This window comes from Sparus aurata, unplaced genomic scaffold (genome assembly GCF_900880675.1).
Source record: "Sparus aurata unplaced genomic scaffold, fSpaAur1.1, whole genome shotgun sequence".
In the NCBI taxonomy this organism is placed as follows: Eukaryota; Metazoa; Chordata; class Actinopteri; order Spariformes; family Sparidae; genus Sparus; species Sparus aurata.
Genome location: NW_022045166.1, coordinates 17,113 through 42,870, shown reverse-complemented (window position 1 = coordinate 42,870; position 25,758 = coordinate 17,113). Strand labels below are relative to the sequence as shown.

The 25,758-nt window shown below is 41.3% G+C and overlaps 1 protein-coding gene across 1 annotated transcript; it reads right to left on the bottom strand.

Moving 5' to 3' along the window:
• Positions 1–951: 951 nt before the first annotated feature.
• LOC115578113 (uncharacterized) lies at positions 952–24,948 on the bottom strand. The gene is made up of 14 exons (XM_030410949.1): positions 24,895–24,948; positions 24,364–24,456; positions 24,097–24,195; positions 23,875–23,994; positions 22,631–22,768; positions 22,327–22,461; positions 22,139–22,207; positions 21,974–22,068; positions 20,242–20,368; positions 19,892–20,009; positions 19,053–19,129; positions 16,170–16,230; positions 1,837–1,892; positions 952–1,173 (listed from the first exon to the last, which is right to left on the bottom strand). The coding sequence occupies exons 1-14, from the start codon at positions 24,946–24,948 to the stop codon at positions 952–954; spliced, it is 1,464 nt and encodes a 487-aa protein (XP_030266809.1).
• Between the last annotated feature and the right edge of the window lie 810 nt (positions 24,949–25,758).

Below are 25,758 nucleotides of genomic sequence, written 5' to 3'. Positions count from 1 at the left end.
TAGCTTTCTCCCCAGTATCTGACCCTGGTATTAGTGGGAAAAGAACTGGGGAAGATAAGATAAGCCTTTAAAATGTAATGTGTAATGTATCTACAATATAATGTTGTAGTAGAACATAACTAAAGTAATGATAGTGATAGTACTATTGACTGTTGACAGTTGACAGAGGATCCTGAAACCTGGTGCAGTTTGGAGAAAATGTCACATTTATAAGGCTTGTTAGTGGTTCTTGGGTCACTGTCTCATACATATCAATGTGTGATGTCAGGAAGATATTGCTGCCTCCACCAAGGAGGTAACGATTTCACCCATGTTGGTGGGTTTGGTTTTTTTTTTATTTGTGTGTTTGCAAAAAGTGTTTTTTGTTGGTTTGCTGGTTTGTTTGATAGATTTGATGGTCGGCTGGTTGGTTCAAGTAAAACTCTCGCCAAGATGCAACTTAGGGTCTTTTTGTGGATGTACCAGAGCCAAACTTTTGTTTAAAAGCATAATTACGACGAAAGACGACGAAAAACGAAAGACAAACAGACGTGCAATCAGTTCTGATCTTATGACTAAAGCAGAAAACCACGTACGAGTAGTTAATTATCAAACCTGGCTTTGACACGGAACTGATCTTATCTGTTAGTCCATACATTCTCCTGCTGGGTGTGTATGTAGGGTTATTGCAGCTGTAAATGTGGTAAACTTTGAGCTTTATGAACACAGTGCAACAACAAGACACACAGCTGCAGTTCTTTGTCAACCAACTATTTAGTCCAATGAATAATACGAGTTGCATGGCTTCAGTGTCTTCTAACAAGTAAAATGTTCCTCGGTTTCTGTCCGTCCTAACAACGTCCTCTTCCATCAAACATCAATGCTCGCCGTTTCCATGGTTACTGTGTTATCTCCGACAGCGAGGCCGTCTGTAGACGAGTTCCCGTCCTGTCGGTCTGCAGCGAGGGCGAGCTAGCTGAGGATTTTGTGGTAGGGGTGGAGGTTGAGGGAGGAGGTGAAGGCTCTGATGTCGGTGATGAGCGTGGCGTCCTGGAGCGACGGCGAGGAGGTCGGCAGGAAGGTCAGCTCGCTCACTTCCCCGTAGGCCGAGGAGGGAGGGTTGTCGGGGGTGGCGGGGCTGCAGGCGTCGCTCTGATCTGGTGAGTTGTTCTCCTCCGCCCCGAAACCAACAACCTGAGCCAGAAACAGACGTTCTGAACATCAGTGGTTCTGCTAACTTTTGTTTCTTTTAACATCTTTTGTCTCTGCTGTCTAGCTGTGGTCACTAGAGGGCACTTTCAAAGGTACTTTAGCATTTTTAGTCTGATAATTACAAACAGTGTCATTTAAATTTCCTCATGAGTATTCTGACTGTTTTGGGACAAACATCTGAATAACTTATTGTTTAAACCTGTCTGATAAATTTGGTAAAACAGATGGTGCCTGCGTTAATGTTTGTTAGAATACTGCTTTACTTTAACTCAGGGCCCGTATTCACAAAGAATCTTCAGGCTAAAAGTAGCTCCTAACAGGCAAATTTAGGAGCAACTCCTAAAAATAATGGGCGTGTCAGTCGTAACTTTAGGACTCCTAATTTTTGAAAATTAGAGTTATTCACAAAACATTTTAAGCCTAAAAGTAGCAGCTAAGTCTGGGAGACCTTAGAAGTAGAGAGGACTCCTAACTCGCTAAGACCTGGTCACATGTAACCAGGGTTAATATATCCTTAAACCAATAAATAAGTGACAGGTTACATGATTATTAAATACAAATTACAAATACAAATAAAGTTTATTTACAATTTACATTCATTAAAAAGCAGTTTATAGTTCAGTACTGCTATTTCACTTTGCGTACTTTTCCTTTAATGCGTGCAGCTGTAACAGCCAATCGGGTAGCTGCAGCGCCACACACTGGAGAGAGAGGAGAAATAGAGAGAAAAAAGCCTGAGATCTCTACAGACAAGCGACCGGAGGAGTAGCAGACCGAGTGAGGAGAGAGGAAAAAATAAGTGTAAAGAAGCGAATTTTTGAGGAATGTGAAGCTTGGTTTTACCTATTTTGTGTTCACCTTCAGTGTGCATCGCTGGATGCTGTGTTTTATTTTTTTTCCAACAAGGATTTGGTGAGTTAAAAAACGATCTTTTCTGTGTTAATTAGTATATTACCTCTCATGTTGTCAAGCTAAATGTGCAATGGAAAATGCCAATAGCTAAGCTAAGATAAGCGTGAATGACTTTGTTTAGTGTTTTATGGGTTTTTATTTGTATAGAGCGAGTTAAGAAGCTACATGCAGACGCATGTTCAAGTTAGCCTCTGTAGTAAAGTGCGGAGCACGGCCGCCGCCATGTTGTTTCGGGTCCGGACAGAGTTGATAATTAAGATTTATTTACATGCTGTTCAGCTCAAGTGTACCTTTTTATTAAGAAATATGCAAGGCTAAACATGTTTATGTATGTTGCCCTGTTGTGCGGCTGTACAACAGGCCAGGTTTTTATGTCCAGCTGAGAGGATCGCTTGGTGTTTGCCCACCGGCAGTGTGGAAAAGAAAATGGCAAGCTACCCAATGGAGAAACCCAGCAGATGAGAGTCTGCCTGTGAACCAACCGACACTGGAGGGATAAAGACACTGATTCATACATCTGACTCTTGGTAGGACTAAACCCTCACTTGAGTGCTGCAAGAGGCAGTGGATTCTTTTGGATTTTTTATTTTCTATTAAAGGACCTATCAAAGGACTGAGCATACGCACAGAGTTGTGGAAATTTGAGTTTATTGATTGATGTCAATCTGTGAAAGTTCAGTTTAGTCTTGTTAAGTTTCATTTTCTGTTTTCATTTATTTTGTGCTAAATTGGTAATGCAAACTGTTGTGTTGCTGTAAAGCTTGAGGTATTTGCTGAAATCAACTACTGAGGGGTAGAAAGACTAAAATAGGCCTAACCGAAATAACATGAGAACCTATAGCTGAGTCGACTCAAAGAAACGAGAAACTAGAATTAAGATAACAACTTAAAGGATCCCACTTGAACTTGATTTATCAACTCAAATAGGGTTGATATAAATTTAAAAGGGGACAAAATAAGGAGAAACAATATTTTCCTGAGGTTAGATTTTATTTTGTTGTTTAAGGGATTTGAGTACAAGATTCCTCTGTCCACATATATGTTGTCTGGTACCATATTCTATGTGTGTACTGTCTACTGCTATTTTTGAGGATAATATAAATTTGCTGGCAGTTCCAACTTATTTCATGGTCTGTGATCTGTTATTCTTGAGTGCTAGTCTTAAAACTGCTTTTCCGAGCCTATCAACTAGTCCTAGCTATCCGCTAATATCTGCAGTGTTACAAACATGGCGAGCTAGCCAGGAGCAGTTACTAGCTAAAATCAACTGTTTTTCAGACCACTGAGACCTAAAATAGTTCAGTCTGAAGAAAAAATGGAAGTAGTGGATAGAGAGAATATCAAAGTACCTAACTCAGTTATTGTCAGTGGACTCACTGAGACAGAGTTGGATGATGATTTAACCAATTTCTTGAACAAGTATGGACACATTGCAAGAACAGTCAGGATAGATAACCCCCAATCTCCATTCCACAAAAATGCTATTGTAGAGTATGAAAGGGGATCTGCGGTAAATGCCCTTGAGCCTATGCTTCCGCATAGCTATGAGAGCCCCAATCAAGTCACATACAAAATCAGAGCCTTGTCAAGCGAATACTTACCGATTGTGACTGATAGCGCCACCAAGTGCTTTTTGAGTGAACTACAAAAAATTGCCAAATTGAGTGGCAGATCCTTCGAAGATATCTTGAAAGAACAGCTGTCTAGCTGCAGTAAATCAGTTGCAGAGGACACAGAGACCATTAGTGAGCCTGCAGACAAGCCATCCACTGCAGAAGTTGAGAGTGAACCACAAGTCTCAGTTACTGGACCACAGGTAACTTACCAGACTTTTCCAGCTAGGAAAGTGGAGATGAACAAATTTTTTTTGGATGCCACTGAGTCAAGGTCGGTCACCCAGACACAGGGGGATGAAACCCCTGGGGTTGCCATGAGTTATGTCAACCCTCCAGAGGTGCAACGAATGGTTGTAGAACACATAGTTAGAAGTGAAGCATCTGTTTCACAGACAAATGTGTCATTCAGACTCAGAGGTTTTTCTGGAAAAACTCCCTGCCCTAATCATGAGGTTGACTTCGATACATGGCGAAATAGTGTTGAGCTCCTTCTGCAGGATGTAGCTCTGTCAGATCTGCAACGCACAAGAAAAATCCTAGATAGTCTAGTATCACCAGCAGCTGATGTCGTGAAACCTTTAGGTCCACAAGCCTTACCTACAGCTTACCTCGACCTACTAGACTCAGCTTTCGGAACCGTGGAGGATGGTGATGAGCTTTTCGCCAAGTTTCTTAATACACTTCAAGATGCTGGGGAGAAGCCATCCCATTACTTACACAGACTACAGACAGTTCTTTCCAAAGCACTGAAGAGAGGCGGTGTGTCTGCCAGTGAAGCTGACCGACATCTTCTGCGCCAGTTCTGTCGAGGGTGTTGGGATAATGTGCTGATAGCAGATCTTCAGCTTGAACGTAAAAGAGACAACCCACCTCCATTCTCTGAGTTACTGTTACAGTTGCGCGTGGAGGAGGACAGAGACATTTCAAAGGAAACCCGAATGAGAAAACACCTTGGTGTGTCGAAGCAAAAAGTCAGTGCACATCTCTTAACTGCAAACTCCCTTGAGAATGATACATCATTACAGAGTGACATCACTGAAATGAAGAAACAAGTAACTGAGCTGCAAAGTCAACTCACCCACCTGAAGACAAAGAAAGCAGAGTCAATCGTGCCTTCTCAAGACAATGTTGTTGCTGAATTAAAAAGACAGGTTACTGATCTTCAGAGCCAGCTCACAAGCATAAAGGCACAAAATCATCCTAAAACAAAGGCCAATGTGACTAAAATGAACGCAGAGCGTCCAACTAAGCACAACGCAGCTGCAGACCAAAGACCCAGTAGCAGACCAAAGCTATGGTACTGCTTTCAGTGTGGTGAAGATGGCCATATTGTACCCTCATGTCCTAATGATCGAAACCCAACTTTAGTAGCTGCTAAGAGAAAGCAACTTAAAGAGAAACAGTCCCTGTGGGACAGTCAAAACAGTTCAGTTCATACACAGCCTTTAAACTAGATTCAGCCTTCATTGCGGGACAAATGAGAGCTAAACACAGTAACAGTCCCACCCCTGATACTGGGCACAAACCCAAGAAAAGATTTTCTCGCAAAAAATCCACCTTTGTGCAGATACCCAAAGGTTTGATTGGAGCTAAGTACACTGCTCATGTACTCATTAATGGACAGACATGCAATTGCCTTCTTGATACAGGATCGCAAGTAACCACAGTATCGCAGTCATTCATGAGAACAACCTCTCCAACTTGAACATTCACCCCCTGAATGAGCTGTTAGAAGTAGAGGCTGCTAATGGTCAAACTGTACCTTATTCGGGCTTTATAGAGGTAGATGTTACCTTTCCCAAAGACTGTTTTGGTTCCGAAATCACTGTGTCCACCTTTGCATTAGTTGTCCCAGACACACGATCTAATGCACAGTCCAAACTGTTGATAGGCACTAACACCTTGGATCTAGTGTATGAGACTTATGCCATGACAAACACAGATCCTGAAGCCCTTCCTTATGGTTACAGGGTTGTCCTGAACATAATGCAGCAAAGAAATAAGCAAAAAGAAAACAGCAGCATAGGGCTAGTGAGACTATCCGGAAAAAACACAGAAGTTGTCCCTGCAGGTCAAAGCTGTGTCTTAGAAGGGTCAGTTCATGTCAACAACCAAATCTCAGATAGGTGGATTGTAGTTGAATCGCCTTCATCATCTTCCTTACCAGGAGGAATGTTAGTTACGAGATGTTTGCTTAGCCGCCCTGAAAGTTCATCACAAAAGTTGCCGGTAGTGCTGCGCAACGAGAGCAAGCATGACGTTATCATCCCAGCTAAGAGTGTTATAGCTGAAATCCATGCCTTGCAAGAAGTAGTTTCAAAAAAACAAACCCCTACAGATGTAACAGACTCCGATAACACCCAAAAATCCACTGACAATTCAGAGTTAAACTTTAATTTTGATGACTCTCCACTTCCAGCTGAATGGAGGAAGAGATTAGAGCTAAAGTTGAGTGCTATGCCAGAGGTGTTTGCACAACATGACTCTGACTTTGGTCGAACAGACAAAGTTAAGCACCAAATCAAGTTAAATGACGAAACTCCCTTTAAGCATAGACCACGACCCTTGCGGCCACAGGATATTGATGCTGTGCGGAGACATTTGCAAGAACTTCACGAAGCAGGTGTAATTCGTGAGTCTGAGTCTTCCTTTTCTTCACCCATAGTGGTGGTAAGGAAAAAGAATGGAGATGTAAGACTCTGTGTTGATTACCGAAAATTGAACCTACAGACTATCAAAGACGCATATGCTCTCCCTAATCTGGAGGAAACTTTCTCTGCGCTTACAGGTTCAAAATGGTTCACTGTCTTGGACCTCAAGTCCGGATACTACCAGATCGAGGTAGATGAGGCTGATAAACACAAAACTGCCTTTGTGTGTCCGTTGGGGTTCTGGGAGTTTAATAGGATGCCCCAAGGCATAACTAACGCTCCCAGTACATTCCAAAGGCTAATGGAGAAGTGCATGGGTGATATCAACCTAAAAGAAGTACTGGTGTTTTTAGATGATCTTATAGTGTTTTCAGAAACTCTTGAAGAACACGAAACCCGCCTTCTTCATGTCCTCAGCCGTCTCAAAGCGTACGGATTGAAACTGTCCTTGGAAAAATGTAAATTTTTTCAAACATCGGTTAAGTATCTAGGACACATAGTGTCCCAGCATGGTGTTGAAACAGACCCACAGAAAGTTGAGGCCCTAAAAACCTGGCCAAGTCCACGAAACCTCAAAGAGCTGCGTTCATTCTTGGGGTTTGCTGGTTATTACCGGCGATTCATCCAAGATTACTCCAAGATAGTGAAGCCACTGAACGACCTTACTGCGGGTTACCCACCACTAAGAAAGAGTAGTGGATCTAAAGAGAACAGTGGTCAGTACTTCCAGCCAAAAGAGCCTTTTGGAAGTAGGTGGACAGACAGCTCTCAAAGAGCTTTTGAAACGATTATTGACCGGCTCACTACAGCCCCAGTGTTAGGTTTCGCTAACCCAAAGCTCCCATATGTATTGCATACTGATGCAAGTACAACTGGTCTGGGAGCTGCACTCTATAAAGAGCAGGAAGGGAAGACGCGTGTTATTGCATTCGCCAGCCGTGGATTGTCAAAGAGCGAATCTTGCTATCTGGCTCACAAACTTGAGTTTTTGGCACTCAAGTGGGCAGTAACCGAGAAGTTCTGTGACTATTTGTATGGAGGCTCCTTTACAGCAGTCACAGATAGCAACCCACTAACTTACATACTAACCACAGCTAAGTTAGATGCAACAAGCTATCGCTGGTTGTCTGACCTCTCCACCTTTACATTCCAACTTCAGTACCGAGCAGGGAGTTGCAACCTCGATGCAGACGGCCTTTCACGACGACCCCATTCTGAACCAGTTAACGATCTGGTTACTCAGAAAGAGGAGGAGCGAATCCACAAATTAATTCAACACCATCTACCCGAGTCTAAAGATTTCATTCATGTCTCACATAACACTGTTAGCGCAGTCTGTGAGAAACACCTGATTTGCCCACATTTGAACATCAATGAACATGATTCCATCCCTCTTGTAACATCTCTCGCTATGTCAGCCAAAGCTATTCCAGACAGCTTTGAGCAATATGACGGGTTTCCTGTCATTCCCAGCATATCTGAGGAGGAATTGAAACAAAAGCAGAGAGCTGATCCTGCTATCTGTGAAGTCATCCGTCAGTTGGAATCTGGGGAAACCACTCCTCCAGCTGTAAGGAAAGAACTGCCAGAGCTTTCTATCTTTCTGCGAGAGCTAAAGAAACTTGAGCTGCAGAATGAAGTTCTCTACAGGAAGAGGCAGGTTGGTGAGGAAGCTCACTATCAGCTTGTTCTGCCAGAGGAATTGAGAGACATGGTCATGCGAAGCCTTCATGACGACATGGGTCATTTGGGTATTGACCGAACTCTTGACCTGGCACGAGCCAGATTCTTTTGGCCCAGAATGGCTAATGATATTGAGAAAAGGATTAAAAGTTGCAGCCGTTGTGTCTGTCGGAAAACACTGCCAGAAAAGGCAGCACCACTAGTAAACATTCAGGTTACTAGACCTCTTGAGTTGGTCTGTATAGACTTTCTATCAATTGAGCCTGATCGAAGCAATACAAAAGATGTCCTTGTGATAACTGACTTCTTTACCAAGTATGCAGTAGCAATTCCGACTCCTAATCAGAAGGCTAGAACAGTAGCCAAGTCCCTCTGGGAACATTTCATAGTTCACTATGGTATCCCCGAAAAACTGCACAGTGATCAAGGGCCAGATTTTGAGTCTAAGACGATCAAAGAGCTCTGTGATTTTGCAGGGATCCATAAAGTCAGAACCACACCATACCATCCAAGGGGAAACCCTGTGGAAAGGTTTAATAGGACACTGCTCAGTATGCTTGGTACACTCAATAATGAAGACAAAACCCACTGGCGTGATTTTGTGAAACCGTTGGTACATGCATATAACTGCACAAAACACGAAACAACAGGTTTTACTCCATATGAGTTGATGTTTGGGAGGCAACCTCGGCTTCCTATTGATCTTGCCTTTAATGTGCCATTGAATCGTAGCTATCAAAGATCACACTCCCAGTATGTCCAAACTCTGAAAACTCATCTTCAAGAGAGTTACCAACTGGCTACTAGAAATACTGCTAAATCTGCCCAAAGGAACAAAATCAACTTTGACAGGCATGTCATTGAATCCACTTTGGATATTGGTGATCGTGTGCTAGTAAGAAATGTACGCCTAAGAGGAAAACACAAGCTGGCTGATAAGTGGGAGGCAACTGTGTATGTTGTTGTTAATAGGAAAGGTGACCTTCCAGTTTACACAGTAAAGCCAGAAAACAAAGATGGTTCCCTCAGAACCTTGCACAGGGATCTCTTATTACCATGTGGATTCTTACCAGCTCTTGAAGAGGACCCTCCTGCTGTGTTAAACAAACCTCGAAGGCCGAACACACGTCAGCATCCAGACCGTACTCCCGATGAGCCAGAGCCAGAGTTCAACTCTGAAGAAGAGGATGACTGTGTATCACATCCCTTTCAAGATTCACTCTTGAAACCCACAAGGTTCACTCAAGAATATGACATGACAATGCCTCCAAGGGAGCAGTCTCAAATTTCTGTTGAGCAAACCTGTTCAGATAATGTATCAGTTTCTAACAATTCTCCAGAAAACTCTGCTGAAACCTTGCCTGAACCTGCGACAATACTGGAAAATGACTACTCACCTGAAGTGGAAATAATATCCACAAGTAACGAACCTGAAAAGGAAAATCTCACTGAACAAACATCAGACAGACCTATGGAGGAAACACAACCTGAGACAGTTACAGCCAATGCTCAAAATGCACCTGCATTGCTGGTTGAGAGGAGTACAATGAGTTGCAGTGAATCTGGACCTGCAGAAAACGATGAAGTCACACATCAAAATGAAGCAGGAGTTGATGTAACAGCAAATGCTGAAAGTGCAACAACAACTGACACAGGTGACAATGAAACACAAACAGTGAGAAGATCGTCAAGACTAAGAGAAAAGTCAAGAAGACTGACATATCCCGAGTTGGGGAACCCCTTAGTGACTATTGTCCAATCTTTATTTCAAAGCTTGAGCACAGCCATCACTGACTCCCTTGTAGAATCTAGGTTTACACCTCTGATACAGATCTGAACCTGAGATAGTGTAACCTATTAGTACTATGCATAGGGACATGCATAGAGTTAAGGGGGGAGGGTGTAACCAGGGTTAAAGCCCCTGTACGGAGTTTTTAACTGGATATAGAAAAGTCTCTGGTTTCTGCTGATGTGTCTCTGTTACCTACAACAGCAAATGAGCCCATCAGCGTGAAGATACGCTTTTTCTAAGTAGTCTAATTCTATACCTCTGAAAGGCCTTGGTCGGGTCGGACCACTGACGAAACGATTTACGGCAGTCAGACCGGAACTGACGACATTCAGGATACGGCATAGCTGTTTTGTTGCTACGCTAGCCAGTGCTAACCGAGCAAAAACTTTTGTCATGGCTGATAATGAGACAAAGAAAAGAAAAAGAATTCGAACCGAAGACCAACGAAAGGCCGAGAGGGAATCCGATCGAGCTAGGGCTAAAACACGGATAAACATTGGCGATTCCTTCCAGAGATGGAGAGAGTTGCGGAGCTTGAAGGGATTCAAGTCGGATCCAGAATTCGCCCGATTCCTCCTAGACAGGTTTGTAAATTTTATTTCATTTATGAAATATAATGCAGGACGTAGTTTACAGCAATACATGAATTTATGTTGTTACAACAAAGCTGGCTAACGTTACCACTAGATTAGCTCTAGATACTACACTCGTGAAAACGATGACAAATGTCTTAGATCACGCATCCATTTCAGCTGTGTGTATCAGCCCAGCCAACCTGCAACGATGCATCGGTAATATCCTCTGTCATTATAAATGATTCAGTTTCTTACTTAGAACAAAACATCCATCACAATCAGTGTGACTTTGCTGTAACGCTAGCTCTGTAGCACCGTGGGTAATATATGTAGCTGGGAAATTGCAGTGCAACAGCAGCATTACTTTTCACCGGCGGCATATTATATTAAGTAGAAATACAAATAGACACATTACCTCGTCCATATGCACGCTGCAGATAGCTGCTAAAAACTTTCCGACGTTTCCAAAACAAATCTACACGCGCCGGCCAGACAAACGTCTTCACGACAGTGGGCGCTAGAGCTCGTGGGAAATGCAGTCTTCATTCCGGCAAAACACTACCGCTTTCGTCCAGCGGGGCCGCCAAAATCAACACTAAATGAAAAGTCTGTACAGGGGCTTTAATATATCCTTAAACCAACAAATAAGTGACAGGTTACATGATTATTAAATACAAATTACAAATACAAATAAAGTTTATTTACAATTTACATTCATTAAAAAGCAGTTTATAGTTCAGTTCTGCTATTTCACTTTGCGTACTTTTCCTTTAATGCGTGCAGCTGTAACAGCCAATCGGGTAGCTGCAGCGCCACACACTGGAGAGAGAGGAGAAATAGAGAGAAAAAAGCCTGAGATCGCTACAGACAAGCGACCGGAGGAGTAGCAGACCGAGTGAGGAGAGAGGAAAAAATAAGTGTAAAGAAGCGAATTTTTGAGGAATGTGAAGCTTGGTTTTACCTATTTTGTGTTCACCTTCAGTGTGCATCGCTGGATGCTGTGTTTTATTTTTTTTCCAACAAGGATTTGGTGCCTGCGGTCACGCCAGCCGTCTCTTGTTTTCACGTAGTCAAGCCAGCCGCTCCAACATTTTAAGTGCGCCCTTATTACGAACTTTATGGCAAACGGGAAACAGAAGCAAGTGGGAAAGTCAGCGCTAACTTACGAGACCGTGTGGGAACTTCCGGTTCACAAAATAAAACCTTTGTGTTGAATGTATTGAGATTTTGTTGTGTAAAATATGAGAACTACAATAAAAATTAATAAGAATTATGATGGCAAGTTAAATGCAATAAAGCAGGTGCGCATCATCCAGAAAGCCCAAATCAACTGTCCTACACTGATTCTGAGCCACTAGGTCACATGACCGGGGAGTTATTGAGCTCTGATGCTCATATTTACATTCTCACAGGGATTACAAATTCATAAAAAATATTAACGGTAAATGTGTTCAAATACAATAAAAAAAGGTGTGCCTCATATAGCAGGCTTAGATCTACTGTCCTACACTGATTCTGAGGCAAAGGGAAGCTATTGAGGTTAAATGACATAATTTATCAGAAATTAACACTAACTGAATAAATACATACAATAAATGTCACGTGAATAAATTTTTTTCATTAAATAAATCAACACACAGCCAGGCCTCTGGGCCTTGTTTTCTTTGTAAACCAGCAATGAACAACTCAGAGCACATTTGGAGAACCAAAAATGGAAAAACAACAAAATGTGAATTTTGATGAAAAAAGGAGCATGTCCAGTGTAAACTCAGGGCTTATCACTTTTTTTTTTTTATTTGCAAAGGTCGCAGTTCCAGTTGCCTGCCCTTGCTTTTTTGAGTATCTCTTCCTCCAAATCCAGGCATTCCTCGTGATACCACCTTTCGCAGGTGTCACACTGTATCTGTAAAATTAAGCAAGCAAAGACAATATCAGTACCATCCTCTCAGCAATTCCATCATAGTTGCAGTGTCCCCATTGTGTCATCCAAGTACAAATTATTGTTGCACTGCTTTTCATTTTTCAGCAATGCTCTAGTTTTGTCTGCTTAAAAATCTAGCGTAGCCCTTTACACTCCATGAAAGTCCAAACTCACTCTCGGCCATACTATGCCATGTTTAATTCAACTCTTTGGTTACAGGGTTTGTGATGAGAAACAACAAGTAATCTTCCACTGTCCAGAAAAAAGATTTTTGATTCATTTATCATGCTTAAACTTTGTAGCTTGCCACTTTGAAATGTGAGACTGCGTACAATGTACTGTGTGCATTGTGTGATAAATGTAGTGTAATATTAGTTTTTTGATGATCTGTATGATGAATATAATCCCCCACACCCTCCCTCCAAAATATAAAGGGTCTAAGGAGGTGATAAAGACCTTTTATGAGCTTTAAAGCTCATAAAAGGTCTATATATTAGGAATTGAGGAAAACATCAACAATATATATACATCAACAATATATACAACAAAATATAAGGCAAGGCAAGGCAAGGCAAGTTTATTTTTATAGCACAATTCAGACACAAGGCAACTCAAAGTGCTTTACAGGCACACACAAATTACATTAAAAGACAAACATTTCATTTAAAAGACATTAAAAATTGCATTAAAAAAAAAAAAAAAAAAAAAAAAAAACTCAGAGTAATAATGCAGTTCAAAGACTTCAGTTAAAAGCAGTGGCAAAAAGAAATGTTTTAAGTCTTGATTTAAAAGAGGTGAGTGTTGGAGCAGACCTGCAATTTTCAGGGAGTTTGTTCCAAATATGTGGCGCATAGTAATTGAAAGCTGCTTCTCCATGTTTACTTCTGACTCTGGGGACTGAAAGCAGACCAGTACCTGACGATCTCAGAGGTCTGGATGGTTCATAACGCGGCAGCAGATCAGAAATGTATTTTGGCCCGAAACCATTCAATGCTTTATAAACCAACAACAGGACTTTGAAATCTATTCTTTGATAGACAGGAAGCCAGTGTAAAGATCTAAGAACTGGAGTGATGTGATCTACTTTTTTGGTTCTTGTTAGGACTCGAGCAGCTGCGTTCTGAATCAGCTGCAGCTGTCTGATGGAGTTTTTAGGGAGTCCTGTAAGGACGCCATTACAGTAGTCGAGTCTGCTGAAGATAAATGCGTGAACAAGTTTCTCCAAATCCTGCCGAGACATAAGCCCTCTTATCCTGGATATATTCTTAAGGTGATAGTAGGCTGACTTTGTGACTGTCTTAATATGGCTGCTGAAATTCATGTCTGAGTCCACAGTCACACCAAGGTTTCTGACTTGGTCTGTAGTTTTCAACATTACAGACTGAAGCTGAGCAGAGACTTTAAGTCGTTCTTCCTTGGATCCAAAAACAATTATTTCAGTCTTATCTTTGTTTAACTGAAGAAAACTCTGACACATCTAATCATTGATTTGTTCAATGCATCTACTCAGGGTATGTATGGGATTATAGTCCCCTGGTGATATGGTTATGTAAATTTGTGTGTCATCTGCATAACTATGGTAGCAAATTTCATTGTTTTCCATTATTTGAGCTAGAGGGAGCATGTAAATGTTGAATAGTAGAGGCCCCAGAATGGAGCCCTGGGGTACTCCGCTTGTCATTTTCATCCGTTCAGATGTGTAGTCACCAATAGACACAAAGTAGTCTCTCTCATTTAGATAAGATTTAAACCACTTTAGTGTTGTACCAGAGAGTCCAACCCAGTTTTCCAGTCGGTCCAGTAGTATATTATGGTCGACTGTGTCAAACGCAGCACTGAGATCCAGTAATACTAAGACTGAGATTTTTCCGCTGTCTGTGTTTGAATGAATGTCGTTGAAGACCTTAACGAGGGCCGTCTCAGTGCTGTGATGTGGTCGAAATCCTGATTGGAAAGCATCAAAACAGCCATTTATTATTAAGTAATTGTTCAGCTGTTGAAAGACAGCTTTTTCAATTATTTTACTTAAAATTGGGAGGTTTGAAATGGGCCTATAGTTATTCATTACTAATGTGTCTAGAGTTCTCTTCTTCAGGAGTGGTTTAATGACTGCTGTCTTAATGGCTTGGGGTAAGACACCTGAGAGAAGTGATGTGTTAACAATCTGTAGCAGGTCTGGAATCATGCAGTCTGAAACTTTTTTGAAGAACCCTGCTGGTAAAATATCCAGGCTGCAGGAGGAAGACTTCAAATGCTGTATAATGTCTTGAAGGTTTTTGTCATTAATTGGATCAAATTGTGTCAGGGTATTAGAGTTGGGTTTAGGTGGACAAAACGACGACACACCTCCAGTACCTGGTAGAGTGGCACTGACCGCTTGTCTAATGTTCTGAATTTTGGCAGTGAAGAATGATGCAAATTCATTACAGGCCCTGGTAGACAGATGTTCAGATGCTACTCGCACAGGAGGGTTTGTTAGCCTGTCGACAGTAGCAAACAAGGCACGAGCATTATTTTTGTTCTTGGTGATAATGTCTGAGAAGAAGGACTGCCTTGACTTTTTTAATTCTAAATTAAAAATGTAAAGTCTCTCTTTATAAATGTCAAAATGAACCTGGAGATTTGTTTTTCGCCACCTGCGCTCAGCTTTTCGACATTCCCTTTTTTCCATCTTGACAAGCGTGGCGTTTCTCCAAGGAGATTTTTTCTTACCAGAGACCACCTTCACTTTAGTGGGTGCAATGGCATTCATGACATTTGTAATTTTGGAATTGAAATGAAGTACAAGGTCATTGACAGAGAACCTAGAGAGGGGTGGTGTGGAAGAGAAAGCATCAATGAATATGTCACCAGTGTTTTCAGTGATGTATCGCTTTGAGACAACCTGAGTTTGAACATTTGTGTGCACTGATATATCACTCTCAAAGAAAACACAGTAATGGTCGGAGAGAGCGACATCAGATACCAGAACCTTAGAAATGTTCAGACCCTTTGAGATAACTAAGTCCAGGATGTGGCCCCTGTTGTGTGTGGGTTGTGTCACATGCTGAGTGAGTCCAAAGTTATCAAGGACACAGCACAGTTCTTTAGTCCATCTGTCCTCAGGCTTGTCGACATGGATGTTAAAGTCACCAACAATTAACACACAATCAAAGTCAGTGCAGATAAGAGATAGTAATTCAACAAGGTCATCAAAGAAATACGTACAGTATTTAGGTGGTCTGTAGATGTTTAGAAATAAAGCTCGAGAAGATGAGTTTACCTGAAGAGCAACATATTCAAAAGAAGTAAAACTTCCATAAAACATCTGCTTGCATTTGAGTAACTCATTAAACAAAATACTAACACCTCCTCCTTTTTTATGCATTCTATTTTTACTTATGAAAGAGAAACACAAAATGCTTGTGCCCCCCATCTCTTAAAAAAAAACAAAACTGTAATAATTAATGTATGTTATCATAGTAGCTAATTTTATGTTGAGAGATACATGATATGATAAATTACATTCTTTATCATTAAAACATTAAAAATATAAAGAAACAATGGTGTGAGTTTATTTGATTGATGAGAATCTACACTGCAACAGCTTATCATGGCCTTACTGAAAAGAAAGTTACGTCGAATGTATGGATGAGTTTTCGTCGGCTTACTATTTAATCTCTGGGCTACGGGGCTGCTTCGTGCCATTACGCAGCGCAGTTTTCTTTTCATAGCGCACCTTATTATGAAACTATTTTCACTTTTCGAGCTGCCTAACAGTCTACAATCCGAGGATATGGACTTGTTCACTGCGATGACACTTGTGAACAGCGCTTCTGTGTATCGCACTGTGGGATTTCTGCGCTCCTCCATCCACGGCCACCGAGGCTGTGCCAGTGACCGCCCCGATCTAAGCAAGAGAAGACGCACAATTAACAATTAACATGAACCTCTGCGGATTTGCCGTCAAAGAAACAGTCTTTTCGGCTATGTCACTTTGTGGCTGACCAACTGAGTTAAAGAGATTCTTTTACAGTGTTATAGATGCTGTGCACGGAGAGATGGATGCGGGTTTTGGAGAGCGTAGTAGCTCATTGGCGCAGAGGCTGCTTTGATCCCAGCATGCTTTTGAAAAGTACCCCACTCACAAGTTTAAGTCCGAGTGGAAGGATGCATATCCCTCTTTGACTGCTTTAAAATGCAATGTTTGAGAGATGCTTCTGGTGTTACATCTAATATGTTGTATAGTGTTTAATGGATATTCATAATTGCCTCTAATCTATTGCTTTAAATTAGGAGGACTGATGTCTTGGCTATACGCGGTCATATTGCGGTTGGTTATGTTTAACGTGATGATTACGTGTTGCGTCAATAGAGAAAATTAATAAAAATATAGGTACTGTAGATTTATAATAATCGTGTCCTTCCATGCATTTCAAATGCCCCCCTTAAGAATGAGGTCTGGCGACAGGTCTGCTTATAACAATGAATCAAAACATGCAGTACTGCTGTTTCATGATTTTTCCTAAAAGTGTCTGTATTTTAGCATGGAATAGTTTTTATATAAATTAAACAAAATATGACATGTTAACCTGTTTCGGCCATAAGCGGTCAAACTGACCACACATCACTTCGCGGGGTTTCATTGTTCCATTTTTCGCGCAGTTTGCTGCTTCGTCTCTCGTCTCCAGCTGGGCCTCTTTGTGAATTTACTTGTGAGTTAATAATTATATCGCTAGTTGTATTATAGCCTGGTTGGCACCATGGACAAACAAAAACGGGAGTTCCTCCTCGAGCGAGCGGAGCTGTTCGGTACTGAAATGATGTCTGCATCCTGAGCACCTGCACAGGTGTGGGCACCTTTAGTGGGGCGTAGGCAAAACCAGAGTCTGTGATGTACAACACCAAGTACGGCGTGGACGTCCCGGACCAGATGGCGAGGCCGTACTCCGTCAAAGATGGCCAGTGTCGGTCTTCTATAACACCCTCGACCTGGCTGGGATCAATGCCCGCATCTTATTCAAGAAGCAGCAGCTGAACCAACCACCCCAGCAGCGCAGCAGCAGCAGACACGGAGGCAGTGCCGGTCCGAAAGAGCTGCAAACGGAACCGAACCTCGGACACTTGAAATGCCACAAGCCCCTGTGTGGTAACTGTGAGGAGAGCGGAGGTAATCTGAGTAGACTGTGACCAGTGATCACAACAGCTCTTTCTTTGTTTGAGATCAGCTCGTTTCCAGCTTTTTCGATTATTATATATTTTTTTTTAACTTATATATTATAATAAAATCATTCATAATCAAATAAGTTAGCCTACTTTTAATTGTTCTAACTTTTCTCTATTAAATTATTGTGTAAATATGCAAAACTAACGGTTTACTATTAATAAATGTATAGGCCTAATTAAACTTGTTAAAATGTACAGTTTTTTGTAATTTCGTTAAAGAAAAATATATCATGACATAATGAATGCATTCATAACTCAATCGGGTATTTACATGAGAGGTTATAGAGTTTAAAATCTAGCGGTCCAAATGACAGCTTACGGCTGTTCAAGTAGTTGTGGATTTCAAGCCTTCTGAAGTCCAGCTGACACTTTGGTCGTGTAAAGCGCACTGTTATGCCTTAACCAAGATATAGACCATTAAGATTAATTGGATCGGATCTGACTGGAATGAATCCCTCACAGTTGCGCCTCTCTCTCTCGCTCTCGCTCGCTCTCTCTGCCTTCTTGCAACGAGGATGACGCCGACCCTGCGCACCTTGCCAAGTTCTATATGAAAGGCAATTTCCAAAAATAGGCACTTTAGAGAGATTGGGATCTTTAAGTGGGCCACTCAAGTTGTTTAGGCGGGCCGGATATGGCCCGCAGGCCGTAGTTTGGGGACCCCTGGTTTAGTGTATGAGTTCCTTTAAAGATCACAGAGTTAGTCATCGGTTCATAACAAATCTGTTATAAATAGATAGCTAAGTGCCACCATCTTTTTATTTATTTAAATTAGATCTTTACTTTGAACGTACAGAAGAATATGTTCACATTGTAGCATTAGTAAAGACCAAAGCAAATAACATTCCAGTTATTGTTTGTTTTGAGTCCTGAGCCAGATGAGGCTCACAAGTTCAATAGAATTCTGATGCAACTTAATGGAAAGTAGAACAGTCCCTCTAATAAATATCCCTACAGAACACTTTTAATTTAGTATTTAGTATCTTAATGTCTAATAATATTCTTAGGGCAATGCTCTCTCCAGTCCATTGAGCTGGCTGTTGTCCACTGGAAGGACCAGATGTTGCCCCAAGCCTCTTCAGAAATCTCAATCCCTGAATCCCTTTCCCTTTTATCTTTTATGTATAGAGTGTTATTATTGTTGGCATAGGAAAGAGCTGTGTACAGCTTAGAGATGGATTTAGAAGCGGTCATGTTCATGGCATTTTAAATGCCAGAATCTTGAAGTCGCTGATAGAATATGTGGCACCATTGGATTTCCTCTGCACTAGAATACAGCATTATTCTAATAAAGAGTTAAAAGCTAGGGTCTCTATCTGTGTAGAGGAGCGTGACCTAAGTTCTGGCAAATTCAACCATCTCAGCCTTCACTGTCTTTTTCATTTACTGTTTTTATCCCTTGACATTGTTTGTAGAGAATTCCTGCTTCGCTTAGAAACACTCTACAGGTATACAGTAAACCCTAAATCATAAATGATTAGTAATAAACAGTGGAAAAAAACTCACCCAACGAGTCACTGGAGGTCCTGATACAGGGGGCTTTGAAGCACAGCACATCACACAGTGATGATCCAGGTCCAACACTGAAATAAAAGTATTTATTGTTATTGTTGGCATGTAAACTCATTACACACTTGAATGACAGCTGTGTAGCTATCAATGTGGCTTGTTAGCTAGATCATTTATAATGATGACAGGAATGCTGATAGAGGTTTCGAGTGTGTCAAAGAAAACTGTCACCATTATAATTCCTTAGTGAAGAAAAATAATTTTGTATATCTTTATGATATAGCTTTTTTGTCAGTTGAATTTGACCGTATAGAGGTTTGCAATGCCAAGCAAAAATTCAGACAGGAAGACTATCTCTTTAAGCACGCCTCAAAACCCTTTCCCCATTTTCCCGCTATCCTCTCGCTCAAATTCTATTCTCACAATTCAACTGATCACAGTCTGCCATCCTCTTTCTCCTCTACCAATCAGTCATTAGCGTGAAATTTAAAAGTACTTTCTCTGCTGTCATCCAGCATCATTTCAGCAAAACTCTCAGCCCACCTCCAACCCAGCGCCACCGCCATCAAGATACAGACCGTCTTAATCTGGATCTTCAACCGAGAAGTAGTACCCACAACAGATCGGGCGACCTCAAGCTTCCTTACCTAAGTTTATTTTGCACACAATAAATGTAATTTCATCTTCATCTTCAAACCTGGCTCTCTTGTCGTAAATAGTCTGTCCTGATTGAATTGTTATTGGATGTAGATTATTTTTGATGTCTTCTATTTTTTTTTATCTTTCAACAAGATGGAATGTTTAATATAAAGAAAAGAGAAGAATGATTTATTAACCTGAGTCACTGAGTAATGCCAGGGCAAAATTTGTCCTTTCCGACGCCATCTCCTTCATGGAGGTGCCAAAGGACATGGCAGGTAACGCCGGAAATGCCTCCATTACTGCCTTTGCCATCTGCACCCATAAGTAATAAATTATACAGAATTAAGCTTTTCACCTTTGAAAAATTATTAGTGAAGGATAGCGCAGTAGAAAGCCAAACATGATTTGATTAGTCAAAAGTAATGCATGACCAAAACATGCTGATTAAAAACTACACTGTATGCACATTTTATATATTGAATTTTTCAGTTGAGCACCAAAAGTCTGACACATAAAGCAAGACACAGACACACATGGACATTACCTTCGTAACGATGACCCCACAGCTACACTTGTCTTGTTGTACTGGATGGTCCATCGTTAATCCTCTCCATCTGAGTCTCCCCCAGTCATTTTTGCCAAGGGTGATCATTCTGAACCGCATGTAATCCCTATGAAAAATGTAAATAACAATATCCCTAACTTATTGTGAGTAGTGTGTGATATATAATATCTATCTATCTATCTATCTATCTATCTGAATAACACACATACACACAAATACAATAAATAAATTGCACCAAAGAAAATATAGATTTGACCTATTTTGGCCATAAGCGGTCGTATTGACCGTGCATCATTTTGCAGGGTCTCATTAACAACGAGACTTCGCATTTATTGTGCTTCTTTGCGAATTTACTTGCAAGTTGATCTATAGTTTACACCATGCGCAAACATAAACGGGAGTTCCCCCACCGTGAAACAGCGAGCGGAGCTGTTCGGTGCTGAAGTGATGAGACTCTGACTGTGTAACAGGGAAAGCTGAGGAAGAATGTCTGCATCCTGAGCACCGTGGAACACAGGTGTGGGCACCTTTAGTGGGGCGATGGCAAAACCAGAGTCTGTGATGTACTACAACACCACCAATACTGCGTGGACGTCCCGGACCAGATGCGAGGGAGTACTCCGTCAAAGGCGTTACGGAAGTAGCGGTCTTCTATAACACCCTCGACCTGGCATCAATGCCTGCATCTTATTCAAGGAGCACCAGCAGCAGGAGAGCCCGGAGGAAACTCCTGCAGCAGCTGGCAGAGGAGCTGGGGGCAGAATACATGGAGGGGAAAGCGGTCGCAGCAGTCAGCACAAGGTGGGCAGCAGCGGAAGCAACCACCGCAGCAGCGCAGCAGCAGCAGCAGACATGGAGACGGAGGCAGTGCCGGTCCGGAAGAGCTGCAAACGGAACCAAACGCAGGACACTTGAAATGCCACAAGCCCGTGTGTGGTGACTGGGAGGAGAGCGGAGGTAATCTGTGACCAGTGATCACAACGGCTCTTTGTTTGTTAGATCAGCTCCTTTCAAGCTTTGACTATTATTATCATTATTAATTCAAGTGTTAAAATAACATGTTTTATAACCAATCAAGTTATTTTTAATAGTTAATTTTCTTGTTCTGAGTTTTCTCTATTAAAATCTTGTGTAAATATATGCAATAATTACGGTTTACTATGTGCATGATATGAATATTGATAAATGTATGATTAAGCGTGTTAAAATGTACATATTGGTGTTATTTCGTTTTTAAAAAAAATATCATGACACAATGAATGCATTCGTCACTCAGTTGGGTATTTACATGAGAGATTATAGAGTTTAACATCTAGCGGTCACAATGACCGCTTATGGCCGTTCTAGTAGAGTTGGAGTTCAGGCCCTTCTAGTGTTAACAAGAAGCATTTTGCTTATGCAAAAAGAATAAAAAATAGATAATCTGTTTAAACTAGATACAATATATTACGGTTTGTGTCGTTTTTGTTCTGCATCGTTTCTTTGCAGCATTTTGTTGTTTGCAGCATTTTGTTGTTACATGTGTTTTGCGTGTCTTTGGTTCTGCATCGTTTATGTATTTGCAACGTTTTGCCGTTGCTGCGCGTTTGCCCTTGTCGGCCACCTCGGAAATCACATAGCTAAGCTTTTATAGGGTTACCTGCATCAATTGCAAGGTCTGCCTTCAAATTCATGAGAGGGCTGTCGTTTGAGGAAAATAAAGATGACCTACCGTATTCTTTTTGCAGCATCTGCAGACTCAGCTTGCTCAGAATTATTAGCCATCGGGTCCAGCAAGAACACAGCCTTCATGGCAGGAAGTACAAACTAAAAAGAATCTAGGAGCGTTATGTCAAAACAACACAAAAACATTTCAGATGAAGTAACAACCACTGACCAGTAACTTCCAGTGAACTCCTCCAACATTTACAAAAGACAGTACGGCCCCATAGTTGCTGAAATCTGTCTGTAATAGCAACAAAAACACCACATCACGTCAAGTAATTTTCAATGAAATGACTTTTCTCTTTAATGAAACTTCATATTCTGGTCTGGACAGGATGGAGCAATAAAAACAAGCATTACCCTTCGCAAGCTGTGCTGTCTGACTTTGTCTGGTGTTCCAAAAAGTATCACACCAGCTGTGTAATGGTTCAGGATTAAAACAGACCTTCCAAGGTTGAACCGTTTGGCGTAAACATGAAATAGACCCTCCATAACCTAATATAGAAGAAGACAGGATATACAGCTGATCAAATAACAATTGAAACACAAAAGGACTATGCAAGTGTAATGAAAGTTCCTTGTTTTAAAACGAAAAATAAAATATGTCATATAATATAACGTCATATATGCTTGTATTGTTGGTAACATTTAAATGATCAACTACCTCCCCTGTCAGCCACTCGTGAGGTCGCAGTGAACACAGTTCACTGTGATGTATCAGGAAACTGCAACCTGCCCGGTTGACAGATGGTATTACAGCAACTACCACTTCGGTGTCATTTCTTTTCCAGAGTGATTGTAGCTGGGAAAGAGTATAATATATCAATTATTCATGTTCAATCGGATTAAAATACACTAAAAAAAAAAACCAACATTCATCCATCATCGATCTTCCGCTTCATACGGGGCCAGCTGTCTGAGCAGGGACACCCAAACTCCCCTTTCCCTGGACACTTCCTCCAGCTCTTCCGGGAGGACCCCAAGATGTTCCCAGGCCAGCCAGGTGACATAGTCACTCCAGCATGTCTTGTGTCTTCCTCGGGGTCTCCTTCCGGTGGAACATACCTGGAACACCTCCCTGGGGAGGCGTCTAGGGGGCATCCGATACAGATGTCCGAGCCACCTCAGCTGACTCCTCTCGATGTGGAGGAGCAGTGGCTCTACTTCGAGCTCCTCCTGGGTGACAGAGCTCCTCACCCTATCTCTAAGGGAGCGCTCTGCCACCCTGCGGAGGAAACTCATTTCAGTCGCTTGTATCCGTGATCTTGTTCTACCAGTCATGACCCAAAGTTCATGACCATAGGTCAGGGTAGGAGCGTACATTGACCGGTAAATCGAGAGCTTCTCCTTTCGGCTCAGCACTGTCAATCTCACTCTCCATTTTTTTCCTCACTCGTGAACAAGACCCCAATATACTTGAACTCCTCCACTTGATTCTAAATGGAATTAAAAATGGAATCAAATAATAATCAAAAATGTCAAACTCTGCATATTTTAATTTAAAGTCCAAAACATATGCAGGAATAAAATGCCTGAGTTATTGCTGGAATAGCAACTGTTTGAATCCGATGTTATATGACTTGATTCAAGATGCTTTCGATTGTCTTTTTTTTTTAAAGTTTTCTGGGCTTTGGACAGTGTTCTTGAGGATGGATTACTTCTGATTTGTGGGCCGACTGCATGAATTAAATATCTGCATGGTAAATCACCAGCACTCGTCACCACAGCCTCTCCGGGTTTTAATTTGCCATACTTCTGAATATGGCTGTCACTCTCCTTAATGATCTGAGACCCTCCAGCTGTAGCCAAAGCCAGTGCAAGCCCTCCAGTGTGACGCAAACTCATATTGGCAGCATTAACAATAGCATCCACAGTAAAGGATGTCAGATCTGCCTTCCACATACATACTGTCAGGGTTTCTGAGACTTCAACCGACAAACTCTTCTCTTGAGACAGCAGAGGTGGTGGTGGGCCAGCCTCCTCCAGCAAAGTGTCAATGTCATTTTGGATGGTTGGTTCGGTGTCCAACTGTACAGTGCACATGTTATGGGTCAGGCTAGGTTCATGCATAGAATAATGTAGTATAACTCTGCATATCAACTACTACATCACTTTGTGTAGAAAACAAACCTTTGTTGGCCCATGTCCTGACAAGGGCTGCTGCTCTTTATCTGATTCACTGAAAATGGAGCACTGCTGATGTTCAGACTGGAGCTGTGATGAACAAGACTGAATAATTACATGAAAGGCATATATCCCTAATTATAACGAATGTGCATTATCAACATTATTATCAAGTGAATGGCTTGTATTCTAGATCTCTTAATATATAGCAGACTTTTACCACAAACCCCAAGAACACGAAACATACGATTATACAACTTATGAAACCATTACCTGAGGCTGTGTGTCCTGTTTAAGTTGAGTGGCATCATTGTCTGGATCCTTCTCCTCTACTTTGGTCTGGTTTGACGTCTTATTCCTTTGAACCTGATTCACAACGGTGCTGTGAATACTTATTTCATATAATATGGGATGTTATGGTACATAATATGATACACTTTGGTGAACAGTGCAACATCTTGTTTCATTACCATGTTTTTTGGGGGTTTCTGAAAATCAAAGGGCTTGGACATTCTTGAGACATATATGCCTCTCCTCCAATGCTTCCTCTGTTTCCACTTCTCAATCTCAACCCTGTGTGTCTTGTACAAATAAAAAGAGATTTCTATTGTTATTAACCTCTTTTTGGTAATCAGCAGTTAGTCTTTGTCAGGTTCTATTATTCATTTGAGGTCTGTAATAGCAAGCATTATTTCATATGAAAAAGCTTTATTGTTCTATATTGTTGTGTGGTTATTACCATCCTTGGGCTTTTTATACCTGTGAAAGACAATTGCATTCACCAGAAAAACAGTGAAAACATACCTTTTTCTTGATTTTTAGAGAGTCCTTGTACTCTCTTAGAAGAGCTTCATGCATCCTCTTATATGTGTGCGCAAAATCATCTAATCTGGTGAGCCTCTTGTGGTGAAAATGGATCCTTTTCAGATCCCACTGAGACTTTTCCATAATGCCCTGGGTCCTGTTATCCTTGGTGTAATTCTATCAAAGATATGTTGAATTTACCTGGGGTCTTATCTAAAGACAATAATTCTCTAATTGCAGTCTATGGTTACCTGTTAACTCACATTAACACTTGCATTTACCTGTGTCGATTTCTGGGCAGCTCTTCTGTATTTTCTTGAGAGCATGTCATAAACAGGACCTGTCCCGTGCCGTCCAAGGTCTCCTGCAATACAAGTACCTTACTTTAATATTTACAAAAACAATCTGAAAAAACTTAACATATGTATGGGAGTAAACAGACTTACCGAGTAACAATTCTGACCACAGAAGTGCCTGAGGCAGAAAGTACTGAAGCAGCTTTGGGATGAAGGTGGGGCAATAATACCAATTTGGCTCTCCCCGTGTGTCCAGGGGTGCCTGCTGGATGACCTCTTTAAAGTGTTCATAAAATGGTGTTGGGCTCGATTCATCCTGTAAGAGGCCCAATTATAGTCACATCACCTGTTATCTTCGGTGCTTTTTGAAGACAGTGCCAGTTATTTTTTAGAACATCCTGTTTTTGTGGTACATGCAATTGTATACATGTTGACTGCATTGTTTGTTATGTCAGTATTTCTAAGCCAAACTACAAATATTGAATTTAATGAAAGAAATAATCAAGACCAAAGAAACTCTCAGAAACTCTGAAATTCATACATGGACCACAAGACTTACAGTCCATAA

Bases quoted from the DNA above. Each gene is read 5' to 3' on its own strand.
- LOC115578113 (XM_030410949.1), bottom strand. From the start codon at position 24,948: ATGCATGAAGCTCTTCTAAGAGAGTACAAGGACTCTCTAAAAATCAAG. The intron at 22,069-22,138 runs GTCAGTGGTTGT...GATTCTTTTTAG, and splicing joins GAGTTCACTGGAAGTTACTG to TTTGTACTTCCTGCCATGAA. The intron at 1,893-16,169 runs GTGCGATACACA...CTCTCTCTCCAG, and splicing joins AGGAGCGCAGAAATCCCACA to TGTGTGGCGCTGCAGCTACC.